The sequence below is a fragment of the Silurus aristotelis genome (genome assembly GCF_946808225.1).
Source record: "Silurus aristotelis genome assembly, chromosome: 9".
NCBI lineage: Eukaryota > Metazoa > Chordata > Actinopteri > Siluriformes > Siluridae > Silurus > Silurus aristotelis.
Genome location: NC_139582.1, coordinates 18,425,527 through 18,450,458, shown reverse-complemented (window position 1 = coordinate 18,450,458; position 24,932 = coordinate 18,425,527). Strand labels below are relative to the sequence as shown.

Here is a 24,932-nt window from a genome sequence, read left to right as displayed (position 1 = left end):
TGATTGTGATCAGTCTATTTTTTTGGCTACATGCTCCTTTGGCCTGGTTAAACTCTACACTGTCTTATTCGCACATTTGCGTATTCACTTCCTGCCCCGTAAAACAGCACATGCCACCCAGCCTTTCGTTCCCGAGCCATCGGTGTCGACGAATCCCGAGTATTTCCCTTGTTTAAGTGTTTGTTGTCACAGAGAGCCTTTTTGTCTTTAACTCACTTTACTATTTGCCCGAACACGCTCTTCATTATCATTCAGGCGCCTGCTGCGTTCTTTTCTTTTCTTTTTTTTTTTTTTTTTTTGATAGGGGGTGCGAAAGACAATGTCATTATTCCGTCAGCAAACACGAACTTTAATCAAAAGAACGGGATTCAGAATTGGGATGTTGACCTCTGGGCTAATTGGAAAATATAATTTGACTTCAAAAAGACTTGTGATCTGAACCATTAGACATCAAACAGCAGGCGTTTCTCTTTTAGCGTGTCTTGTTAGAACAATTTAGGATTTGGTTATTGTGCGCCGGGAGAAAGGGAAAGAAAAAAGATTAAAGTAGCTTCGGGAGACGAGATAAAAAATCGTGTTGCGACGGAGAATGCCATCGTTACTTATTGCGGGAAGTGTCGGTCGTACGGTGCGTTCTTGAGAAAGAAAAGACACGGCGTTGTCGTTGTGAAGTATCACATAGACCACGTTTAGTGATGTCTGGTTATATAAAAATCCTCGCTTTACTGTATACCATGAACATTGCTGAATGGCGAAAAAATGTGTGAGCTTTCCTGTCACTTTTGTTTTGCGACGTTAAACACCTTTGGAATGAATTGGAATGTAGCTGAATGAGCACAAATCTGCACACTCCCAAATCTAGTGGAACATCTTCCCAGAAGAGTGAGAAGAAATGGACCAAATTGGTTTTTCTAAATAGCGTAAATTATCAAATGCACATGATTGAAAGCTTTGGCATGTTTTGAAAACCGAGAGTCACTGAGACACTGAAACCGAGAGTCACTGCATTTTTTTTTTAATACTGGCCGGCAGCCACTTATTTCTCATTCTCTGTCGAGTAAACATCCCCCTGAGCTTCCAGTGTTCCAGTCCTTTCTTCTCTTCAGATCTGCCTGGTTCATCCTGACGTCCTACCTCTGGAAAGAGTCCTTAAATGAGACCACTCCGTGCAGCTGGGGATGGTTCCACACCTACAGACTAAAGATTCATGAAGCCACTCAGCCCCCCAAGAAGTTTAAGGATTGTTTCGGACTGTAATTAATACCAACAGTCTACTTAAATGCCTCAGGACCACAGGTTGCATGAATAGTTCTGCATTTACACACTTATTACTGCACAACTCATGGTTTCTTCCTCCATCTTAGGGAGTTTTTTCTTGCCATAGTCGCTCACTACCTTACAGTATACACAATAAACTCAAAATGCTTTTGAGTTTATTGTAAAATGTGCTATGCAAATAAAATAAAATTGTATTAAAATTATTTGCCATTTTTCGTTTTTGGATGCTCATGCAAGCCCTTGAAACACTCTGTGGTAAAGTCCAACCTTTAAGCAGATTCTTGTCTGAAAAGCGTCTTGTGAATGTAAGATCCAGACACAACAAACAGGATTGTTTGTGGCTGAGGAAATAATCAGGATGCAGCAGAGGTAAAAACCGACCACAGAGTCCTAAAGTGTTTTTCACAAGGAGGTCATTTTGTTTTTTTGCCAGAGACAAAAGAAAAAGAAGTGATGACAAAGCAAAGGGGAGGGGATCTTGCGCCTTCGATTTGCAACGAGATGCTAATGCGTTTCCATCGTGTTTCATCATTCCTTTTTTTTTTTCTTTTTCTATAACCCAGCCAGGGGTCATTTCATTCTCATGTATTTTTATCTCAGCTTATTTGTGACTGTATAGACCCAGAAATCAGACCAAAGTGAAACAGAAAATGTAATCATCATCATCATCATTGTCACAATCAGAGGCTCCCTTTTAGAGTTCTGGAAGCTGCTTCACTAAAAGTCTGCAATTTCTACTGAGAACTTTTGTCTTACTCTGAAGACACCTGCCAAATGTAGTGACAATTGGACAAAATCTATAGCAGGAGTGATGGGATATTTTTTTGGACACAATTAAAAATGGTGGAAAGTAGAAGTAGGTGAATATTGACGTCTTTGGCTGCACTAGTCTTAAATCTAAGCTATAACTGGCTTTTAAATTCTGGACACACATTTCAAAGGTTTAGACCATAGCCATACTTTCAAATTAGGCCCAAATCTAACTGATGGTGGTGCTAGAGTGATGGCAAAACCAGAATTTGGTCGTAATGTTTCTTACTTTCCAGTCCAGTACTTTCAAATTTCATAACTCTAAGAAAATGTAGACTAACATCAGGGTGCCTATGAACCTTTAGTGGGAAGATGTTCCACTAGATTTTGGAGTGCGCTTGTGGACAGTTGTGGAGATTCTTTCAGCATTCCATTTCATCCCAAAGGTGATCCATAGGGTTCTCTATAGAAGGACACTCAAGATCTTCCACTCCAATCCATGGAAAGCATATCTTCAAGGAGCTGGCTTTGTGCTCAGGGACATTGTCATGCTGGAACAGGTTTGGGTCTCCTAGTTCAATTGAAGGGATAATTTCATGATACCCCTTCCAAAGATCTCCTATACAGTTGTGTGAAAAAAACACATATGACTAAAAAAGTCAGGTGTTTCAATACTCGTACTCAATATTCATACTCTGACTACTAATTGAACGATTTCTTTATCACATAAAAGCCTATGAAAACCTCCGTTTGTCACTTTCGAGACCCGTCTTGTTGAAAATCAAGGGTTCTCAAGTTCTCCTGATTCCCAATAAGTATTTATTTGACTTCTTTCATCACACTGCAGGCATGTGGGCCCTTTTAAACTGTTTCTAATTTAAATAAGACTTCGTGTTGCTTATTTCCAGTCAGTGGACACTTTACTAATGTGTATTCAAATAGTGTGTGAAAAGTTTGCACACCCCTTTGAAGTGAAAAGCAGTAAACACAGCCTCTAAAGCAAAATGTACATAATTCATAAACAGTCCATTTATATTTGATGAACTTACCAATAAAAAAAATTATAATTATGATTGTGGCATGTGCAAAAGTTTGGGCCCCCTTCACATTTGTAAGGTCTAAACTAAATGATCTTTAACACACTAGGCTATAATTAAACCTTCAAACATTGACCTTGTCAGGCCAGGAATTTGTTATTCTGAAAAATTCAAGAACTTAATACATTTTCTGACTCTTTCAAAAAAAAAGGGGTATTTGGGGTTTGGGGATTAGGGGTTAAAGTTATGTTAGAGTTTAGGGGTAGGTTCAGGGCTTAGAGGTTTTAAGATTAGAGTTTTGGTTTACAGTTAGGCGGTGAGCCTTAAGAAGTTGAGGTGTGGGTTTGGGTTTTGGGTTTAAGATTGGGGTTAAGGGTTAGATTTAGGGTTTAGGGTTAGGGAGTTAGTTTTAAGTGGGATGAGGAGTTAGGGTTAGAGATTAGTTTAAGGAGTTACAGTTTGGATTTAGGCTTAGGGTTGGGGGTTAGGCAACCTTAACTTTAGAGTTAAGGTTAGGGTTTAGGGTTGTGGTTAGGGGGTTAGGTGTGGGGGGTAGGATTAGGGTTAAGGTTAGAAATTTGTCTTGGGAGTTAAGGTTAGGGTTTAGGGTTGGAGGTTAGGGTTAGTGTTAGAGGTTACATTTAGAGATTAGGTTTAGGAGTTAATCTTAGGGTTTAGGTTTAGGGTTGGGGATCAGGGTTAAGGGTTAGGGTTATGGGGTTGGGGTATAGGTTGAAGGTTAATATCAGGGCTTAAGATAAGGGCTTAGGTTTAAGGGGTTAGGGTAAGAGATTTGTTTTAGCAGTCAAGGTTTGGGTTTAGGATTAGGGTTGGGGATCAGGGTTAAGGGTTAGGGCCAGTGGTGTATATAATATACAGTGCACAGCACGGTACATTTACCCTGGGATTTAAGTGTATTTAAAACATAAGAACATTTAACATATTTAGGTTTTAATTTATTTATTAATAATACTACTACTAATAATAAAATAATGGTAAGTACAAATATAAAGTTATTTGCCCATAAGAATGTCTGTCACATTATATAAATCAAATGATATACAATTAATCATTTATAGCATTTACTAGCAAGACGACATAAAATTAAAATCAGAAAATCAATATTATATGGTTTGCATATTACTTCAAATGAAATTGCCTTTAATATTAAATGCAAATCCGAACTTGTCAAGTTGATAAAGGTACATCACCACAAACCCACCCACTCACACACACACACATTAAAAAGATGCCAGATTTTATTTTTTAAATATTAAAAGATATGTTATACATAAGAGCTGCTTTGGGGACCAGGACTGGGGTTCGGTATCAGGCACGGCGTGGACGCAGAGTTTAGGAGTAGCCGCAGGGAATCGCCTTGAAATCCCAGATAAGCCGAAACCGCAGCAGTCGCAAAGCTGAGTGCGTGAGAGGGAGGGAGGATGTGTGTAAAAGTGACACACCATCTGCTGCTGTGGCTTCATTTCTGAGGAGCGACGAGGCCCAAGGCACCAAACACAACCCAGAAACAACGGAGGTTATTCCAAAGATTAGAGACCACTGGGGTATTCCTAAAATATCACACACCCTCTGGGATAAGTAAGCTGAATGTATTTATGGAGTCCAAATAGATATATTGCTTTTTTTTTTGGCATATTTAAAGGGTTAAAATAAAATTTGCAGAAGTCAGGTAATGTGTGCTATTGCTGAATCTGTATAATCATGCATTACTATACATAAGCTCATTGTGATTAGAGCCTTCATACAGTAGATGTCAAGTGTAAATCACATCTGGATGTCAATCACTGAACCATACTTCCCAATTAACCAATCACTACGCAGCATTGTCCTCAATTAACCATTCACCATTTTTCCCAATATATGTATTCATATACAATCTTTTTTTAACATCACTGTCTGGAGTAATGATTTTTTACTATACTTATTATTTTTACCATACTTATTATTTAAAATAAGTCCTTTGTGAAACCTTAATACATCTGTATAGGTTTATGTACATAGGGTTGCCAGATTGTGATGATCTCCTCCTAAATGATTTCATGTGATTGTTTATTTAGTGCTTGCTTTTCAGGGCTTTCATTTCACACGACCTACTAAACACAAAATAACACAGACCCTACGTATAAAACACAAACACTTAGCCTTTCCATCATCAGAGCAGCATTAGTTTGTGATTTTTTGCAAACATGGAGCAGAAATGCAACACATCATTCATCTAAATCTCTCCAAAGTCACCTGTGTGGCTCGCATTGATGAAGGGGACACAGAGGACACCGAGCGAAGACGGTTTAAAGAGGACCTGTTTGTTCTTAGCTCAGACACACCGGTGTGATTTCTTTTTAAAGAAGCTGTGCCAGACATGAAAGAATCCAATTTCCGTCAGAGTTATCTCACAAAGCTAAGTAAAGGTAATCTGATTCACAATCAGAAATAGCTCAAAATGTGAGAATGGAGAACTGTGGGACATACAGCAGGGGGTGTTTACCTCTGCAGAACACTGCCAGGAAATAGAGCTTTTTGCCTAATAAAATGGAACGGATGTATATTTCAACTTCATGTAGAAGATTTACCCGACTTACCACTAGACAGTCTCAGAGTCTAAAGTCTGTCCCTAATGATCAGGTACTGATGGATATTGTTCTTAGTTATGAATTTTTGATCAACATTGTTCCAAAAAATGATACACTGATCTTTATTATTCCCAAATAAACAGTCACTAATTGCCATAATTCCTAATTATCCAACTACCGACTGAACATTTTCCCAATGTACAAATCACTGATCTTTATTATTCCTTATTAAACAACACTGATGAGACATTTTCCCTATTAACCAATCACTAAGCACCTTTGCTTGTTGGAATTTTGCACAAGTCAGGTAATGTGTGCTATAGCTGAATCTGTATAATCATGCATTACTATACATAAGCTCATTGTGATTAAGGGTTTCATATAGTAGAAGTCAAGAGAAAATGGATGTCAATCACTGCATGTATACCATACTTCTCAATTAACCAATCACTAAGCTGCACTGTCCTCAATTAACCATTCACCATTTTTGCACGGTTATTCCCAAGGACCAATCACTAATCACCGTTGTGCTCAATGACCAATCACTAAGCAGTGTTCCCAGGGACCAATTACGCACCACTGTTCCCAAAGACCACTAGTTTCCTTCATCAGGAATAATTGTTCCTTTATGTAACTTCTAATATGCAAATTATTATGACTATTAAACTACTATGCAATTTTGACCATGATGTCATTCTGCAGTTTTTTTTCTTTTTCTTTTTTTTTTTGAGCATTTTTTTTTTTTATACCAGTGCAAACGATCTGGCAACCCGAAGTGTAAACCATACAGTTTATTCTGGCAACCTGTTTTATGACCAATAGGGCGCGTGAGCAGGAGGAGTACTTATAGCGGTGAGATTTAAACGGTTGCCATAGCGATGCGCGGTGCAGCCTGTCGCGCGCTCTGACCGGAGCGATGCCTCCGATCCCTGGTCCGAGTTCATGGCGATGATCCGAAGGCAGCGTTGAAGCGCAGGAGGCTGAAGCGCAGGATGCCTGCTCTGGAGCTCTTGCTGATTGTAGCTCTGTGTCTGGTACCGGTGGAGGAGTGCAGGAGTCACAGCGCAGCGCGTGAGAAACGCGGAGTGTGAGTTCTGCTCTTCATCTCCAACTATAAACCAGGACTGGATTTAAACAAGTCTAAGTGAAGCTCGCGCTTAGGTCTGAGTTTAGTGCTGAAATGTGTGCATCTTCAGTTCAGACCCAAATCCTTCCACTGATTATAACACGAGTTCAATGACAGGTTTGTTTGTTGGTGTTCACTGCATTGAGGATGATGGTAATGATTATGGAGGCAGTGATGATGATGATGATGATGATGAGGGTCATTATAATGATAAAGATGATCATGATGATTCGAGTGATGAAGAAAATAATAATAGTGATGATGATGATGATGATGATGATGATGATGATGATAGTAGTTATTAAAATAATGAGATTGATGATAGTGATGATAGTGATGATGATGATGATGATGATGATGATGATGATGATGATGATGAAGGTAATGATGGTGATGATGATGATGATGATGATGATGATAAAGGTGATAATATCAGTTATTAAGATGATGATGATAATGATGATGATAATGGTGATGATGATGATGATGATGATGATGGCAGTTATTAAGATCATGATAATGACAATGATGGTGATGATGACGATGATGATGAGGGTGATGATGGTGATGTTGATGATGGCAGTTACTAAGATGATGACGACAATGATGGTGATGATGATGATGATGATGATGATGATGAAGGTAATGATGATGAGGGTAATGATGGTGATGATGATGATGATGATGGCAGTTATTAAGATGATGATGACAACAATGATGGTGATGATGACGATGATGATAAGGGTAATGGTGATGATGATAATGATGGCAGTTACTAAGATGATAATGACAACAATGATGGTGATGATGATGATGATGATGAAGGTAATGATGATGATGTTGATGATAGCAGTTATTAAGATGATGACAATGATGGTGATGATGATGATGATGATGATGATGAGGGTAATGATGATGATGATGAGGGTAATGATGGTGATGAAGATGATGAGGGTAATGATGGTGATGATGATGATGATGATGATGAAGGTAATGATGATGATGTTGATGATGGCAGTTATTAAGATGATGACAATGATGGTGGTGATGATGATGATGAGGGTAATGATGATGATGATGAGGGTAATGATGGTGATGATGATAATGATGATGGCAGTTATTAAGATGATGATGACGACAAGGATGGTGATTATGACGATGATGATGAGGGTAATGGTGATGATGATAATGATGATGATGATGATGGCAGTTATTAAGATGATGATGACAACAATGATGGTAATAATGACAATAATGATGATGGTGCTGATGAAGAAAATGATGATGGTAATAATTGAACTAATGATGATGATGATGATGATAGTGATGATGAATGAAATGCAGTGTTGAACATTTTGACCAGAGCAGTGATTGTGAATGTGTGGTAGAAGTGGTGATTTCGATAATTGGGATCATTGTGGTCATCAGTTTGCATTTTGGAAACAAATTAGGAATGATGGGAAGTTTATACATTTGTTAAGAAAGCTGATTATCATCTAGGGTCCTTGTGAAAATCATCTCTGTATGAGACTTGGTTTAATTTGAGGATGATGATGATGATGATGATGATGATGATGATGATGATGATGATGATGACAGTGAGGACATAAAAGAAGTCTTTTGTGTAGACAAATTGTGGATTATTATGAAGGTGTTTGCTTTGATGACTATAATATTTTTTACAGTTTTTCTTTAGTATTTTTTTTATTACTGAGAATATAGAAGCCGTTCTTTTCTAACCCCAGAATTCCAATATGACTCAGCTTTACCCTTAATAAAAGGATAAAGTCCAGGGCACAATTAGCATGACCCAGACATCTGGTTCGCACACACACACACACACACACACACACACACACACACACACACACACACACACACACACACACATATAACCATGGCACTGTACACACTGTGCACATGCTGTGCCCGCCGCTCCTCACACACCAGCCACGTGTCTGGCGCACGTTTCATCCATCTGGTACTTACCACTGAGATGACACAACATCCAACTAAAGCCACTATCACAGCAAATAATCTCCTGCATGGAGGACATCAGCACAGGGGCTGAGAAGAAAAGCTTATTACGTACAATAGAATCCATGCGCCAACAATTGTATACTTTTTAAATATTTTGAGAGCAATGTCGTGCTGTAAAACAATTCAGATTTGCTTTTTCATGTACATAATCCTATTCAGTAAGACATCATTTCAATTTAATTGTAAATCACTTTTAGCAATGGACATTGTCTCAAAACAGCTTTACAGAGATAAAGCAGTTATAAAAAACTGTATAAGGTAAACACCTATAATTTATTCCTTATTATTGTAAATTTATCCCTAATGAGCGAGTCAGTGGCGACTGTGGCAAAGAAAAATGTCCTGAGCTGGCATGAGGAAGAAACCTTAAAAGGAACCAGACTCGAAAAGGAAACCCGTCCTTATCCTAAACACCGAATGTCCAGTTGAGGTGCTGTTCAGTGATGGGTGCTGAAATGCAGAACTGTACATGCCTCCTGTGGTCCTACTGGACTGTTGATATTAATTACAGTCCAAATCCATCCTTGATTTGCTCAGTAACTTCATGGATCTTTAGGCTGTTCATATGGGGAACCATCCTAAGCTTCACAGATTGTCTCAAATTGAAGAATTCTCCACCCAGGTGTAGGGCGTTAAGATAAATCAGGCAAGACAGGAACACTGGTCACTGGTACCTCAGGAGCATGTTTAACTCAACAAAGAGGGAGAGAGAAAGAAAAAGAAAGAATGCAAGTAGCAGAGAGAGAAATACGGATTAAGCAGTGAAATGTTTTTTTTTTTTTTACATGAAATAAAAAAAAACAAAAAAAATAAGTAATAAAATCATAAATTATAAAATTATTTTACTGAATATAATATTGAATTTGCAATATAATCACAGAATTTTGGGTAAGAGTTTAAGGTGGAATTTTGGTTATCACTGTCTTCCAGCCCTCTGGCAAAGAAGCCCCCAGATGTGACCAAATCCAGGAAGGTGAAAACAGAGCAGCTACTCAGGGTGGACGATCATGACTTCACCATGAGACCTGCTTTTGGAGGTAAACCCAGTAAATATCATTCACTACATTTGTACAGTATGAGCGAATCTCTCAAATTCCAACTCTGGTTCAGAAATAATTCTCATAAACAGAGAAACTGATGAAAACTCCTTGAGCAACTGCAGGAGAAACATCTCTCATTCTCTTGTCACTACTCTTGTCTGAGCTAAAGAACATCCAGTATTTATTTAAAAATTTTTTTCAAGAAGGAAGTTTCCCCCTTAACAGTGTCATGACTACTGTACATCATGAATCAAGACAGCTCTTTGGTTTACTTCCTGCTGTATTTTTTTTCATAAAGAAACTCAGGTCCTATACATGTCATGGCTGATCCACATGGACCATGGGATTCAGCGGCTCATTCAAACTTAAAGCTCAAATGGAATTGGCCGGATCCTAGGGACTTGTAAGTGCGATTTATGAGTCCACGAATTCGGCAAATTCCAAGGATTCTGTGAGTGCCGTCTAGTGGAATTCCATGGCAAAAGCGTGCAGAATCCTGACTGACTCACGTGACTCAAGGGATACGTGAGACTCGGATGCTTTCAATGAGTGATTCAGAAAGATTCGAATCCCTTAACGGATTCAGATTTCTCATCTCTACTCTGCAGCCAATTCGTCGTCCATCTTCACTGTGTCCTGGCAAAAAGACTATCCAAGACGTTAGGACACTTTTTACAAGTCACGGATTTATTAAGGTTTTGAGATGAATTGCATATTTTGTCTCAAACATAAGGCTTTATTGCTTAAAGGAACTGATGTGATATTTCTGAGAAGTACAATGGATTTTTTTCAGCTACAGGATGCTTTCTTGCATCACCTGCCGGATCAAAGTGGTGTGTGTGTGTGTTGTTCCAAAAAAAAAAGTTCTAGCGATTCTGACAGAATTAGATACTTTTATAATCCAGTTTTTTACTCTGACACTAGCACAGCCGTCTTATTGATGTTTCTTTGGCTCAGCAATGCGCTACTTGCGCATATAACCGCTTGCTATCCCGTAGTAAATGTCAGTAGTTTTTCCTCTGACAATTTTTTTGTCACGTTGGCATAGCTGAGGTAAAGAAAGTAAGGGCGAGAGCGCAGGAATAATCTAGACCCTGCTACCAAATGGTACGTTATGGTCAAAGACTATCCTCTGACAGAAAAGTGTCTTGATCATTTTGTGTATATGGAGACATCCCACCATAGCTGTATAGATTTCATACTGTCCTGGATTACATGCATGTGGGATTAGTGGACATGGTGGGACAGATTATGCAGTACTTTCCCTTTTTTTTATCAGATTACATATCTGTATTTGTACATTCGGAACATTTTTCCACACAGAGACGTCAGTACTGACATCCAGCTGTTCAAAACGACAGCTGAAGTGTACACTTGTCCCCTGAGGGTTTTTTTTTAATGCTAAAAATCAAATTAGCAGCTCCCTGATGAGTCTGTCCATCTGGACGTAATGCTCAACTGTGGCATCTCGAATGAACTCCGTCTTCATGCTAACCGTTTAAAGCGCACGCAGCGTAAGCAGTTAGCACATGGCCTTCCGGTCGAATATGCCACGTGACGCCTACATGTTTGGCCAAAGTTTAGGGATATGGGACGAATCCAGCCGAGGGCACTTTCAGACACAAACATGTAACAGGAAGTTGATTAGTTCATTAGGTGCATTGATTTCATTCCCTCGTGCTTAGCCTTATTCGTCTGATATTTCTATGTGGCACATGACATGTAAACATGGATATTAATGCAAATAAAGTGCCTTTCTACAGAACTTGATGAATCAGCATACACCAACTCCATGATGAGCAAACAATAGACGGTGGTTTCAAAAGGTTTTGAGACTGGCTCTGTTTACAAGGAAGTACTTTATTTATCTACGTTTACACACTATCACTTTAAAATAAATCCCATTGCCAAGTGATACCTGACTCCTGGCATTCCTGACACTTCTAGAATGTCTTCTTTTCAAATCCTTTTGCGCCGGATCTCCGCAATTGTGTCAAAACGGCGACCTTTGAGCCGGATCGTCATCTTCAGGAAAAGTGCAAAATCCGGAAAATCTGGCAAATAGGGTGGAAGCGGAAGTGAGATTGTGTTGTTTCTGAAAAGAAACTCACGTGTAAGGAGAGCTCAGTGACAGAGTATGCACATGGTCAGAATAGCAACAGTTGTACAGCTCATGATGTACACAGGACGATGTGTTTTGGCACACTGACTTATGAAGCTCGGTGCTTCATGTGACTGTGCGTGCAGCCTCGTGCTGCCACCTGTTGACATGTTACGAAACTTTTTGATTCCAACGCGTATCTATGTAACTATTTTCTGGGAAAAACATTTAAAACTGTGTTGCTTTCAGAATACCCCCTTGCTCTTGCTGCTTTTCATTACTCATATATTTATATATAAATGTTGACCTTAGAATCGATGATGATGATAAAAATCACAAGGTACATGTTTAGAATATAATTCCCATATGCTTAAAGAGTAGTGCTTGAAATAAGTTAAATTGTCATGTGTGGCACAGCAAATACACGACGTTCGCATTTTGGACAAAAGTATTGGCACGCCTGACTTTTGTGGTTCTTCAACAAAATTGTGCCACAAAGATGAAGGCACCCAACTGTGTAGGATGTCTTTAGATGTGGTAGCATGAAGTTTTCTATTCACTTGAACTTGGAGCCCCAAATCTGTTCCAGTGTGACAAAGCCAGCTCCATGAAGATATGCTTTACATGGTTCGGAGTGGAAGATCTCCTGCTATAGAGCTTTAATTCTACTAAACACCTTTGGCATGAATGTGAATGCTGACTGTACCCCAGGTCTCTTCACCCTACATCAGTACCTGACTTTACTAACTTCCTTGTGGCTAAATGAATCTCACACAAATCTCCGAAGGCCATCTTTCGAAGGCCATTCGAAAATCTAGTGGAACATCTTCCCAGAAGAGTGGAGGTTACTATAACATTTGAATGGGGACTAAGTATGGAATGGGATGCTCAAAAAGCACATGGATTGTTGAATCCTGAGCTACAAGATCATTTTGCTCTGCTGAAAGAAACTGAAAAATCATGTTTTTCTTTCATGTGAACTGGGCTAATTGAATCAAATGCTGTTTTTTTCACCATTTATTTTTCCCCCTTAGACATTCAGAAAGTAAGTTTCTACTGAAACAAAATACCAGCATTCGAGTGCGCTAATCTCACAAGACAATATTTTAGACACGGCTTGCAGGCAGCATTACAAGGAATAGGGCTGCTATACCGAGCAATTAAATATAATAAAAAATAAAAAATAACTGCCCTGAAGTCAATCACACTCTCAGAAAAAAGTCCCTGTTGTAGGCTTCTAAATCCAGCCGCATATAGAAACGTTCAGCTCTGTGAATGATCTACGTGTCACCATAACATTCCACTGTTCCAACCTTGAGGGTCATGCAATACAATGCTCCTATCATCTTGTAAGCACCCTTGGATACATCCACAGTGCATTCCTCTATCATCTTGAAAAGTCAAGAAGACTTGTGTGTGATGTTAACCCATACCACTAGTCTGATCTTATTCGGTAACAACTACTGCTCTTATCCTAATCCTACCGAAAGGAGTGGATATTAGTGAAAGATATCAAAGCTGCATTTCCAGCTGAGTGAACATGGCCTGCTCGAAATCCCTCTGATGTCAAAGATCTGATGGAAGAGATGCAAAAGAAAAAGAAAAAAAAAAATGCTTGGGCTTTGGAGGACACAGAATAATTTGGTGCTCCAATCGGCACTTTGAATGAAACTGTGGGATGGGGGCGTAATGTTATCGGGAAATAATCTACCTTACAGTATTAGTACTGTTGTGGTGTTTTTTGTCCATTTAGAGTTACATTTTACTATTAAAGATTGTGTAGAACTTTGTTTCCTCACCTCACCAGCCTTTTAAAGCCAATCAGATTTGAGAATTCTCCAGCATTCTATGAAATCTCTTGTCCTCATACAGTTCATGAACCATCTGACATCCCAATAACTACAAATACAATTCTGATCTTTTTCGAAATGGGATTTGATGCAAAAAACAGTCATCTGTCAATGAACGCGGTTTGCAAATTAATGAGCATATATTGTGCGAATATTTGATGTCCTCAATGCAGGTCCTGCTATTCCTGTGGGCGTCGACGTTCAGGTCGAAAGCTTGGACAGCATTTCAGAAGTAGACATGGTAAGTCAAACCTTTTGTTTAGAAAATTGTTCAAATTCACACTGTTAACTTTGTCAATGTAGGGCAGGGATCCCCAAATGGCTCTCTTGGCTTTTAAGGTTGAGGCACCAATAGTTGATTGCTGGAACTGTCGGCAAAATTCCAGCTTCCGGTCCGCTGTCATTACAAGAACACTGCATAACAAAATAATAAACAATTCTAGCATTAGAAGGCATCATAGTAAATGCATTTAAAATTATAATTTAAATGCATTTACATGCATAAAGTCTCCACCATGACACTGGCAGTCACTCCAGCCCATATAAATCTCTGTTACACACTGACCCCATTTAAGAGAGGAAAAATTATGTGGCCCTCACAGAAAAAAGTTTGGGGACACCTGGTGTAAGGTATGTAAAGGACATTACCATGTTGATGATTTTATTAAAATATCAGTTTATATGTTCATATCAACAAACTTCAAATGATTCTTTTGTTAATGCGTACATCATGGGTTGTGTATGTTGATTTTCTTCAGGTTGTTAAAACCGATCGCATGTCTCTCACATATTTCAAGTTGTCTTAAATAGAACTGCCTTAGATCAGGTCTCAGATTGCCGGCTTTAAACTCTTGCTCTTGTCTTTAGCCATTTATAAAAAATATTCAGTCTTCATAAACAATTTCAAAAACCTTTGCATTTTTATTTTCTTATATAGTCTCTTATAGCGCCATATACACACATAACTCTACATAAACGACCATAATATCATCTAAAATCTTCGCCAGACATCATTGGTATCTTATTAGATTGTGCGGAGGCCAAAATTGTATTCAGTGTTGTGTAATGTGCCATTATATTATTCATTTAGTAAAAGTTTGTGACTTGTATTTCCATTTTTATTTCACTGGTGTGATTTGCTCTGGCACAGAACCATTGCAGGAAAGCCAAACAAATTGATCAATTTGTTTATTTTTGTGAAAAGCGAAGGAATTCATAAATATTGGCACCCGGTAATCCTTTGTTGTGAAATATGTCCAAATTAAAGTGCCGTTTGGCTCATTAGGAGTGGGACCATCTGCCAGGAAACACCATATTTAATTAGTGGGCTATTTTCACAATTTTTTTGTTGTTGGCTTAATAGTATCAGGCGTGTATGCACGCTCTGCATCTATTTTATTGTGGACTAAAACAGGGCCTGGTCTTATAGACTCTCTTGCTAATAGGAAAAAACGCTTGGTATGATGGAGTTGATGAAAACAAGGTTGGTCAGACTTGATTAGAATAATGAGGACTGGATGTAAGAGACCTGATTTGATTGTTCAAATCGTTCTAAAGCCTGTGGTTTGAAATACAGCCGAAACCGACGTCCAAGCTTCTGTAGATAAATTGATGAGGCATCGTGGTAGGTCAGTCCATGTCCATACTAATATGTTTTTGTTTGGAAACGCATAATTTTCTCTCCGTTTTGGTCTTCCATCCACACTGAGGTGGGGTTTTCAGTCAACAAAAACGTAGCTTTATGAAAACGCTCTCCAAAGTGGATACATTTGGATATATATCGTTTTCAGGTTGCAGTGTGATTTCCGATTGGCGCAACGTTTCAAAGAGTCAGAAAGTAAATAAATGGCAGGTCTTACAATTTGCTGTGATGTGCAGTACAGGGATGTGGGAGTTTTTTCGATGTTTTAGTGTGGATAAGCAAGTTTTGAGAAACTTGCTCAAAAGTGTGAACACGGAGCATTTTTACAGGAAAATGCTGTTTTCAAATTTATCCGGATTTGTATAGACGTAGCCTCAGTGGATAAGATGTTGGAATTCTGGTTCAGAAAACTCAAGGTTGTGAGTTCAAATCTTCCCTTCTGGGCCCTTGAGTAAGGCCCTTAACCCCCAACTGCTCAATTGTATAAACAATATAACTATAAGACACTTTAGATAAGGGGGTCTACCAAAATGGCATACAGTAAATGTAAATGTTACAGAAAATCAATGGTTTCCTCTCGTTGATCGGATCGAAAGCTTTTCGCTTGAATTTCGTAAAACATAAAATACATAACCATACCCGTGCACAATACGGCATGAACTGAAATGCTTATCACAACTGTTCTTAAAAAATAAAGGATAAAAATGACTGAAATTTTAGAGAAAAAATAAAATAGAGGTAAATATATTTTATTCTACTGCATTAAAATAAATGCTATTTTATTGCAGTAGAATAAAATAAAATAGAATTTATAAGATAAATGTACATGGCATTATAAAAGAGGATTAGGGTAAGAAAACTGGACGTGGTGGTTTCATTCGTGATTTTTTTTACTTTTTTTTTACATTTGAATGCGTTATTAAACTTTAAACAAGCTAAAAGCTAAATATGTAATATTTATTACACTAAGGAAATATTAAAGTGGAGCTATACCTTTTAGTATTAACAATGGTAAATGAAGTTGTTGCAGTTCCCATTTTAACCACTAGATGCAATAATAACTCCATAATGTTTTTAAACCTGTTCTTTAAACAATCTGAATTTTTTTTACACCAGAAGTCAATCAAAAGAGAATTTACTTACTGCTAAGTACTCTTACTTACTAATGACTATTAGCATTTGGATTCAACAGACAGATTTTAGGTCCATAATGTAAACTGTAACTGTGAAACGAATTGATTCTTATTGCGCAGGACTTCACCATGACCCTATACCTCAGGCACTACTGGAAGGACGAGCGTCTGTCCTTCACCAGCACCACCAACAAAAGCATGACCTTCGATGGACGCCTGGTGAAAAAGATCTGGGTGCCTGATGTGTTTTTCGTGCACTCGAAGAGATCCTTCATCCATGACACTACCACTGAGAACATCATGCTGAGGGTTTTCCCAGATGGCCACGTTCTCTACAGCCTGAGGTGTGAGAAAAAAGATTGGTGTCTTGGTTTTTACTTCGACTGTTCAGGTAGCAAGGAATTTTTTTTAGTTATCGATCTAATGGGACTAAATGTGGAATAAAATGTTCAAAAAGCACATACCAATCGTATGGTCACTTGTCAACTTTTGTCCATAGAGTGTTTGTAACCGAGTAACAGATTGTGAAAATCCCATACCCGTAGCTTTGCTTTTCACTTAAATTTTTTTATGCGATCCACATTTCCCACAGTTTATTAACGATTATTTTATATTGGTAAAAATACCATTTGGTTCGTTTCCTCCCCATTACACATATTATTATGCATCTAAAGCCCCTTGCGTGAGGAATATTTTTGGCCTGTGAAAAGGCGAGCCATGGCCTATGGCAGTGCGGTGATATTACCTGCACATGCTGCATGCATTCAAATGAAGGGAACTCGCTTGCGGTGCTGTGGTTTTTTTTTTTTCTTGTTTTTTTTGTTCTGTCCCTACCGTCATGAGGGAGGAAACTGGGCCGAGCTCCTTGCGTGCATTAGGGTCGGCACTAATTTCAAAGTCAAATATCCGGCCAGTTTCTGCAGGGAATCTGTGAGTACAGACAGGGCCTGTCTTATTTTATTGATGTAGGTCGGATGATACAAAGTGGACAGTACCGACACACTAACGACACCTCCTTCAGAACAGACAAGAAAATAAACACGGCCGGCCCAAAGCTTGATGAATAACGCATCGCTTTTTTTGGAACAATAATTTTGACCTTTTCATCCCAATATGTCAGTTAGAGCGATGGGGGTTGGATGAGATACGTTTAATATGTGATACGTTTCAAAGTCAGTATAAAAAAGAATAGAGAAATGTGCTTCTATGGGCTTCAAAAAATAAAACAAATAAAACAGGATTTAGAACTTTTTTTTTGTTTGCTTTTGAAGAGAAGTGAAAGTCACATAAAGGCCAAATAAAGTTTTTTGCTTAAAGGTATCTTGCTTTGCCTTTCACTTTTTTGTATGGAAGTACAGCTTTTCTATCGTAAACTTTGTGTCCTAAAGACTTCGATTTTTCCCCCTCGCTAGTGAAAAGATGGCGGGTCAGCATATTGTAGCAGAACCTGAAGTAAAACGACGTAATTGGATTGAACACATATTTGAAAAGGACAGTATAATGTGGCCTAATAATCTGTATGCTAACATTTGCTAACATTATCGCCATCTTAGCAGATCTACAGATGTGGCAAGGAAAACACACAAACACAAAAAACAACATTTAATAATTAATGATATAATAAATAAATCTAGCTAATGTATGTTAGCAAATGAGAAGATATGAACGAAAATGTGGAGATCAGGGGATTAATAGGTTAAACAGAAATAAGAAAAACACAGCCAACAAGTCGATCCAGTCAAATGAAAAACTAGCTAGCTTTCATCTAGGTTGCTAGGATTCTCTCGCTAGCATCACAAGTGCCAAATTCATTTTCGTCCCAGATCATTCCTGACGTTCCTTGGAGCGTTTGTTTAGCTGTGATTTCCCTGTCGCAGATGCCTACACAGATAAAGATCTTATCCTTCATGATCTACCAGCGAGCTTAGGTTTTGCATGCTAGCTAAGACAGGGCAAAGGATTTGAAAGTAAAAGTACATGGCTGTGGATTAAAGGATGTGCAGAGGAGAAAAAAAAGAATGGAATATGCAGCCGGTCTTTGCACATGAAAAACTAGCGCACAACTGGCTTACACCACAAAGTCCACAAGGTCTGGCTTTGCTGGATACACCATATGGAGTTGTCTCCATTGGGCTGCTACAATAATACAAAGTACACAGAATTTAATGAGAATTTAATAGAATTTCAAAAATGACAAGGACACGAATCCTTTTTTGACGAAGTCTGAACAATGAAAGATTATGTGATTGGGTTGTACATTTATCACATTGTACAGGATGTGTGTGGGGTTTAATTGTGTGTGTGTGTGTGTGTGTGTGTGTGTGTGTGTGTGTGTGTGTGTGTGTGTGTGTTGCAGAGTAACGGTTACAGCCGCCTGCAACATGGACTTCAGCCGATTTCCGCTGGACTCGCAAACCTGTTCTCTAGAACTCGAGAGCTGTGAGTCGAAACACACAAACACACACACACACACACACACATACACACACACACACACACACACACACACACACACACACACACACACACACACACACACTCTAACCAAAAATTATTGTTGAAATTACAATTTATTAACGTCGATACGATCTTTGGCTCACCTTTATATTAAACCGAGATCTTTTTGGAAAATCACGTGACTATTTTTCGGCCATATTAATAGCCAGCACACATTAACACACAACAGCCATGAGCTAACATTGACCCAAATACTGCTGTAAACCCTGTGCCTCATTTATTATCTTCCCTGCTTTCAGACTATAAGAGGGGGAAAAAACACTCTCTCTGAGTTAGTTTGGTATTATTTATTAATTCGTAAATCATCATTTATTTAGAATAAACCCTTATTTTTGTCCGAGATCTCTGGCACTCCTTGGACCGTTGGGTTAGCTGTAATGTCTGCTGTAATCTCTCCATCACAGATGCTTACACAGATGAGGATCTGATGCTGTACTGGAAGAGCGGGGACGAGTCTCTGAGCACGGACGACAGGATCTCCCTCTCTCAGTTCCTCATCCAGAAGTTCCACACTACCTCGCGTCTGGCTTTCTACAGCAGCACAGGTCTGGAACAACCCGATTGTTCGATTATCATCACCTGATCTTTTCCTAATCTTAATTTCCTAGTTTTGATGGAGCTCATCATCTGCTATGAGGTGCATTCGGGGGTTGCTTTTCAGCTCGCCACGTTTCTAAAGAGTTATTTTAGCTTCCTGACAATTCTTCACTGAGAATAGATTTTTAAAGAAACTCAACCCCCTGGCAAACCTTTTGCACCATGATCAAAGATCACTTCATTCCGAAGTGTCTGAGTTTCCTCTCGCTCCCTGTCTTTTTTCCTCAGGCTGGTACAACCGGCTGTACATCAACTTCACGCTGCGGCGTCACATTTTCTTCTTCCTACTGCAGACATATTTCCCAGCCACGCTCATGGTCATGCTGTCCTGGGTTTCCTTCTGGATCGACCGCAGAGCCGTGCCGGCCCGAGTCTCCCTGGGTACAACTGTTTACAGCTTTGTATCATTTAAAGACCTGAAGTTTTAACTATGTCTATTACTTATCATGATCTTCCATAATACTATGAATTATATTTATTATATATTTTTACTATTATTAACATTTGTAAACATCAACAGTTAAAACTATTTTACATAATATACCTGCTTGGTTTTAATAAAAAATAAAATCGCATAAATCAAATTAATGCACTTTTTTGTTATATTGATTACATTGAGTAATCGAGTAAATTGGCACAAATTAACTTAAATAGTTTACATTCGTTAGGCCCCAAAGAATCAATACCGCTGGACTCATTCATTCATTCATTCATTTTCTCCCGCTTATCCGTAATTCGGGTCGCGGGGGCAGCAGTCTAAGCAGTCCCCCGCCATTCGACTGCTGCCCAATCCTCACAGCACCGTCCCTTACGGTCCCTCCTGCAGGTGGTGAGCCCACGGGAAGTACCGCTAGACTGTCATAAAAAACTTTGATGATGACAGGAAGTGGCAGCGATTTCCTGCATGCGCAAAACAAAATCATGTTACCGGTATGGAGTGTGTAGCCACAGTGACACTGCACTCAGAGTGGGAGGTGGAGACCAAACATACTTGTGGTCCGCCACTTAATATGTTCGTGAGGCATTCGGTATTCCTGCACCCAAATGGTTTGGTACGAATACGTGTACCGTTACACCCCTAATATATAGTAATTAAAGTACACTATATAATAATGAAAGTACACTACAGTATAAAGTCATTAATATACACTATATAGTAATTAAAGTACACTTTATAATAATTAAAATACACTATACAGTCATTAATGTACACTATATAGTAATAAAAATACACTATATAGTAATTGAAGTACACTATATACAGTAGTTATTAAAGTACACTATATAATAATTAAAGCACACTAATTTATAATTAAAGTATAATATATAATAATTAAAGTATACTATATAATAATTAAAGTACACTATATGATAATTAAAGTATACTATATAATAATTAAAATACACTCATAAATCATATTATTTCTCCCCCAAATTCAGGTATCACTACGGTGCTCACGATGTCCACGATCATCACCGGCGTGAACGCCTCAATGCCCCGAGTGTCCTACATTAAAGCTGTGGACATTTATCTGTGGGTCAGCTTTGTGTTTGTTTTCCTTTCCGTCCTCGAGTACGCCGCAGTCAACTATTTGTCCACTGTACAGGACAGGAGAGAACGCAAGCTCCGCGAGCGTGTCCGAGCGCAGGTATTAGCGCTTCTTCTCTTCTGTTTGGGGTACATTTATATGGTATGTTTCTTTTTAACCCTTGACCTCAAAGCGTCCTGTTTGCTTTTCAGTCGCTGTCCTGCACATGCGGCTTGTCCCACACCAGGACCATGATGCTGGATGGGACGTGCAGTGAAGCAGACGCCAATAGCCTGGCCGGCTACACCGACGCTCCCATGATGCCCCAGGAGGTGGAGAAACGTGAGCACATGGTGGTGCACCTGTCGGTCAGCAACACCTCGACGGCTACCAAGAAGAAAGGACTGCGCAACTTCAGCATAATCCAGAACACGCACGTCATCGACAAGTACTCGCGCATGATCTTTCCCGGATCCTACATCTTTTTCAACCTCATATACTGGTCCGTTTATTGCTGATGTGCGAGAGCTTCTGGGACACGAACGCTGAAAGACTTTTGACAGATTTCATGCATAAAATGTACATTTGAGGAATTTAAATGGGAAAATCTTGTATTATAATTTTTCACCTTTGTAGACTTAACTGGATTTGTTTCCTCTATCCGTTCCAGCTACATTCCCCCCCCCCAAAACCAAACACACCCCTTCATCACATTCCCCCGAATGTATAGGCTATGAAGCTGAACCTGATCTCACTTCTACAACAAATCTAACACTGTTTTCTAACACACACAATATTGTACAACACAAGACCACACATTCTTACTTATTCAGCCTGAAACTTACAAAACGAAAAAACACCATCACCTGGATTTTTAGATCAACTTCAACCAAGTAGGGGGAGATAAATGCAGGTGTGTCTCTACCCCATGAGCTTATATCTGCATTAATAGGTACTTTAAATGAGGCCAATATGTATTACATAAATATTACCGCTAATTTTTTCCCACGTTTTGAACCCCGCGGCTTAAACAACGAAGCGGCTAATTTATGGATTTTTCCTGGGTTTTTCCCGGTTTCACAAATTTCAAGCCAATAAACTGAACCCCATAATATTAGACCAATAAAATTTCCGAACGGAAACGAAAAAACGCACCTCACCTGTGTTCTGAGCTGCACAGCATCGGGTGAAAAAGCGTTTTTTTAAACGCACGACGATGACAAAATATAAACTCCCGAGAGAAATAGTTGTGAAAGGAAGGAGGAAGACAGTGAACAATGACTTCGTTGGTAGGCTACTGTTTAGATACAAGCCGTTGTATCGGTTGAGTCTGGGTGAAGGGAGCGCTCGCTAACTCCAGTTACAACAGAAATCATATAAGCACAGACAGGTTTCCAAAACTCGTGCTTTTTTATTTTTCTTGGCAACAGCTTTATGAGTTAGTCAAAGAAACTTAGAAATGAGCATCAGAAAATAATAAGGACATATTCCTCTGTCTTGCACACATGCAATGCGGTGGCAGGCTATTCCCAAAATACCGCTCTGCTCTTAAAGGAGCCGCAACATATTTTACCCGTTACACCGTGTAACAGACACTGTCTTTCGTTAAAGCCTGTGTAAAGTTCATTAGTTTCAGTGTAGACACCTGCGGCTTATACACAGGTACGCTTATTTATGTTAAAAATCTTTGTGAAATTCAGTGGCTTATATATGGGTGCGCTTTATAGTCCGGAAATTACGGTAACTGTAAAATACATGTACATATATTACTTTATTTGTTTCCCGAAGGCAATTTGGTTGCAGCAAGCACATTTTCCAAGAGGTATTTATGTTAAATTTATCAAATTTACAGCTGAAGGGGTTAAATGAATATCTAAAAGGATTTGTTTTATTACTAGGAGTTCTATAACAAAAGCCAGAAGGGAGGAGGTGGAAGTCGTGTTTTAAAAATGCTCTTGGTTTAATAATCCACTCAATACAGTTTTGTTTTGTTTTCGCATTTAGAGAATGAAAGCAAAATAAGAATGAAAACCATACCAGTGAATTTGAATTGGAGACACAAACCTGTTTCAGCATGCCAAGGCCCCTGTGCACAAAGCCAGCTCTATCAAGGTATGCTTTCCATGGGTTAGACTGGAAGATCTTCTGCTATAAATCGCTGATCTCAACCCCATTATACAACCTTGGAATTAAGCAGAACGCTGACTTCACCCCAGGCCTCATCACCTCACCTACTTCAGTTCCTGACTCTAACACCCTTGTGGCACAAATGTCCGCAAGCATACACTCCAAAATCTAGTGGAAAAACTTCCATCTTCTTTATAAGATCAAACAGGGATTACATGTGAATAAAAAGGACACAAATCTTATAGTTGGGTGTCCACAAACTTTTGTCCATACACTGTATATATCTATATATCCCATGCTTTGGTTTTGTATAGTATGAAATTTCACAGCCAAGTCTGGAAGGCATGAAACTTTTATACGAACTCAGGACCACCTGTGTAGCCTGATTCTAAATATGAAGAACAGAGGTTTATGGATGTGGTGAGGGAAGACATGGTTTGAAAGATGTAGAGGACAGAGGGGTATGAAAATGGATGATCCCCTAATGGGAGCAGCCGAATGGAGAAGAAGAAGAAGAGGATTCTTCATGTAGATATTGCAGTAACCTGTTGACCCAGATGATTGACATGTCTTTGCTAGAAACGGGTTGCCTGATCTTGTAAAATTCACCCACTCAAAATAAATGTGATTCCAGAGACTTTTGTCAACCCGTTTGTTTTATCTGAATGACTTCTCTACATCTTGTCGAATGCTTATTTCTTGTATCCTATCCAATGTTGTTGGAGCGTCTGTGTGAACTCCTGTTTCTATAAGAGTTGGATTTGTTATTAGACGTGTTATTTGGTATATTATTTGTATTATTTGATCATTTGTATAGGGACAACATGGCATTTCCAGCTATATGTGGTTCTACCACAAACTGTTACCACAATGTTGGAGGCAAATGATTGTATAGGATGTTTGTTTTTTTTAGATGTAGTAGCATAAAATTCTTTCCTTTATTTGACCTTGGGGACCCAATGACACTGCCCCTGTACACAAAGCCAGCTTCATGAATATATGCTTAATATGGGTTGGAGTGGAAGCTCTTGAGTGGTCTGCTGTAGAGTTTTGACCTCCTCAACCCTATTGAACACCTTTGGGATGAAGTGGAATGACACCCAGGATTCTTCACCTCACCTACATAATAAACACAGTCGAAAATCCAGAAGGAGGTTATTATAACAGAAAATATTCAGGTGTCCACAAACTTTGTCAATATCGTGTATATATTTATATATCGCCCATGCAGACAGATGTGTGCACCACTGGATTAAATGTGTCGACATGTATAGATTTCCATGGTGGATTTTTTTTTTTTGGAAATAAAAAATGTGGGCCTTATTTCCAAGCTGGAACCTCGAATCAAATCAATGTCTCAGCCATAAATAGTTTTTTTATACATTTACATTTATTTTATTTTATTTTTTCTTTTTTTTAGGCTTTCTTCACAAAAAAAAACCCGAATAAATTAATAAAAAAAAAATTAAAGGGACAGTTTTTTTTCTGAAAGATAATACATTTGAATGAACAGTCAAAAAATGTAAGTCTACTTTGTTGAAGTGTTTCAATTATATTTCAATAACATTTCAAAT

The 24,932-nt window shown here is 38.7% G+C and overlaps 1 protein-coding gene across 1 annotated transcript; it reads left to right on the top strand.

Annotated features, from left to right (window-relative positions):
- Positions 1-6,376: 6,376 nt before the first annotated feature.
- Positions 6,377-22,217, top strand: gabrr2a (gamma-aminobutyric acid type A receptor subunit rho2a). Its single transcript, XM_083550318.1, has 9 exons — positions 6,377-6,743; positions 9,753-9,859; positions 13,987-14,054; positions 16,709-16,932; positions 18,945-19,027; positions 19,510-19,650; positions 19,931-20,083; positions 21,143-21,351; positions 21,444-22,217. The coding sequence occupies exons 1-9, from the start codon at positions 6,649-6,651 to the stop codon at positions 21,747-21,749; spliced, it is 1,386 nt and encodes a 461-aa protein (XP_083406444.1). The 5' UTR covers positions 6,377-6,648; the 3' UTR covers positions 21,750-22,217.
- The last annotated feature ends 2,715 nt before the right edge of the window (positions 22,218-24,932 follow it).

What these genes read in the sequence shown, in the direction of transcription:
- gabrr2a (XM_083550318.1), top strand. Translation starts at nt 6,649, where the DNA reads ATGCCTGCTCTGGAGCTCTTGCTGATTGTAGCTCTGTGTCTGGTACCG. An exon ending in GCATTTCAGAAGTAGACATG is followed by an intron (nt 14,055 to 16,708) that starts GTAAGTCAAACC and finishes CTTATTGCGCAG; the next exon opens with GACTTCACCATGACCCTATA. An exon ending in GCCGGCCCGAGTCTCCCTGG is followed by an intron (nt 20,084 to 21,142) that starts GTACAACTGTTT and finishes CCCCAAATTCAG; the next exon opens with GTATCACTACGGTGCTCACG.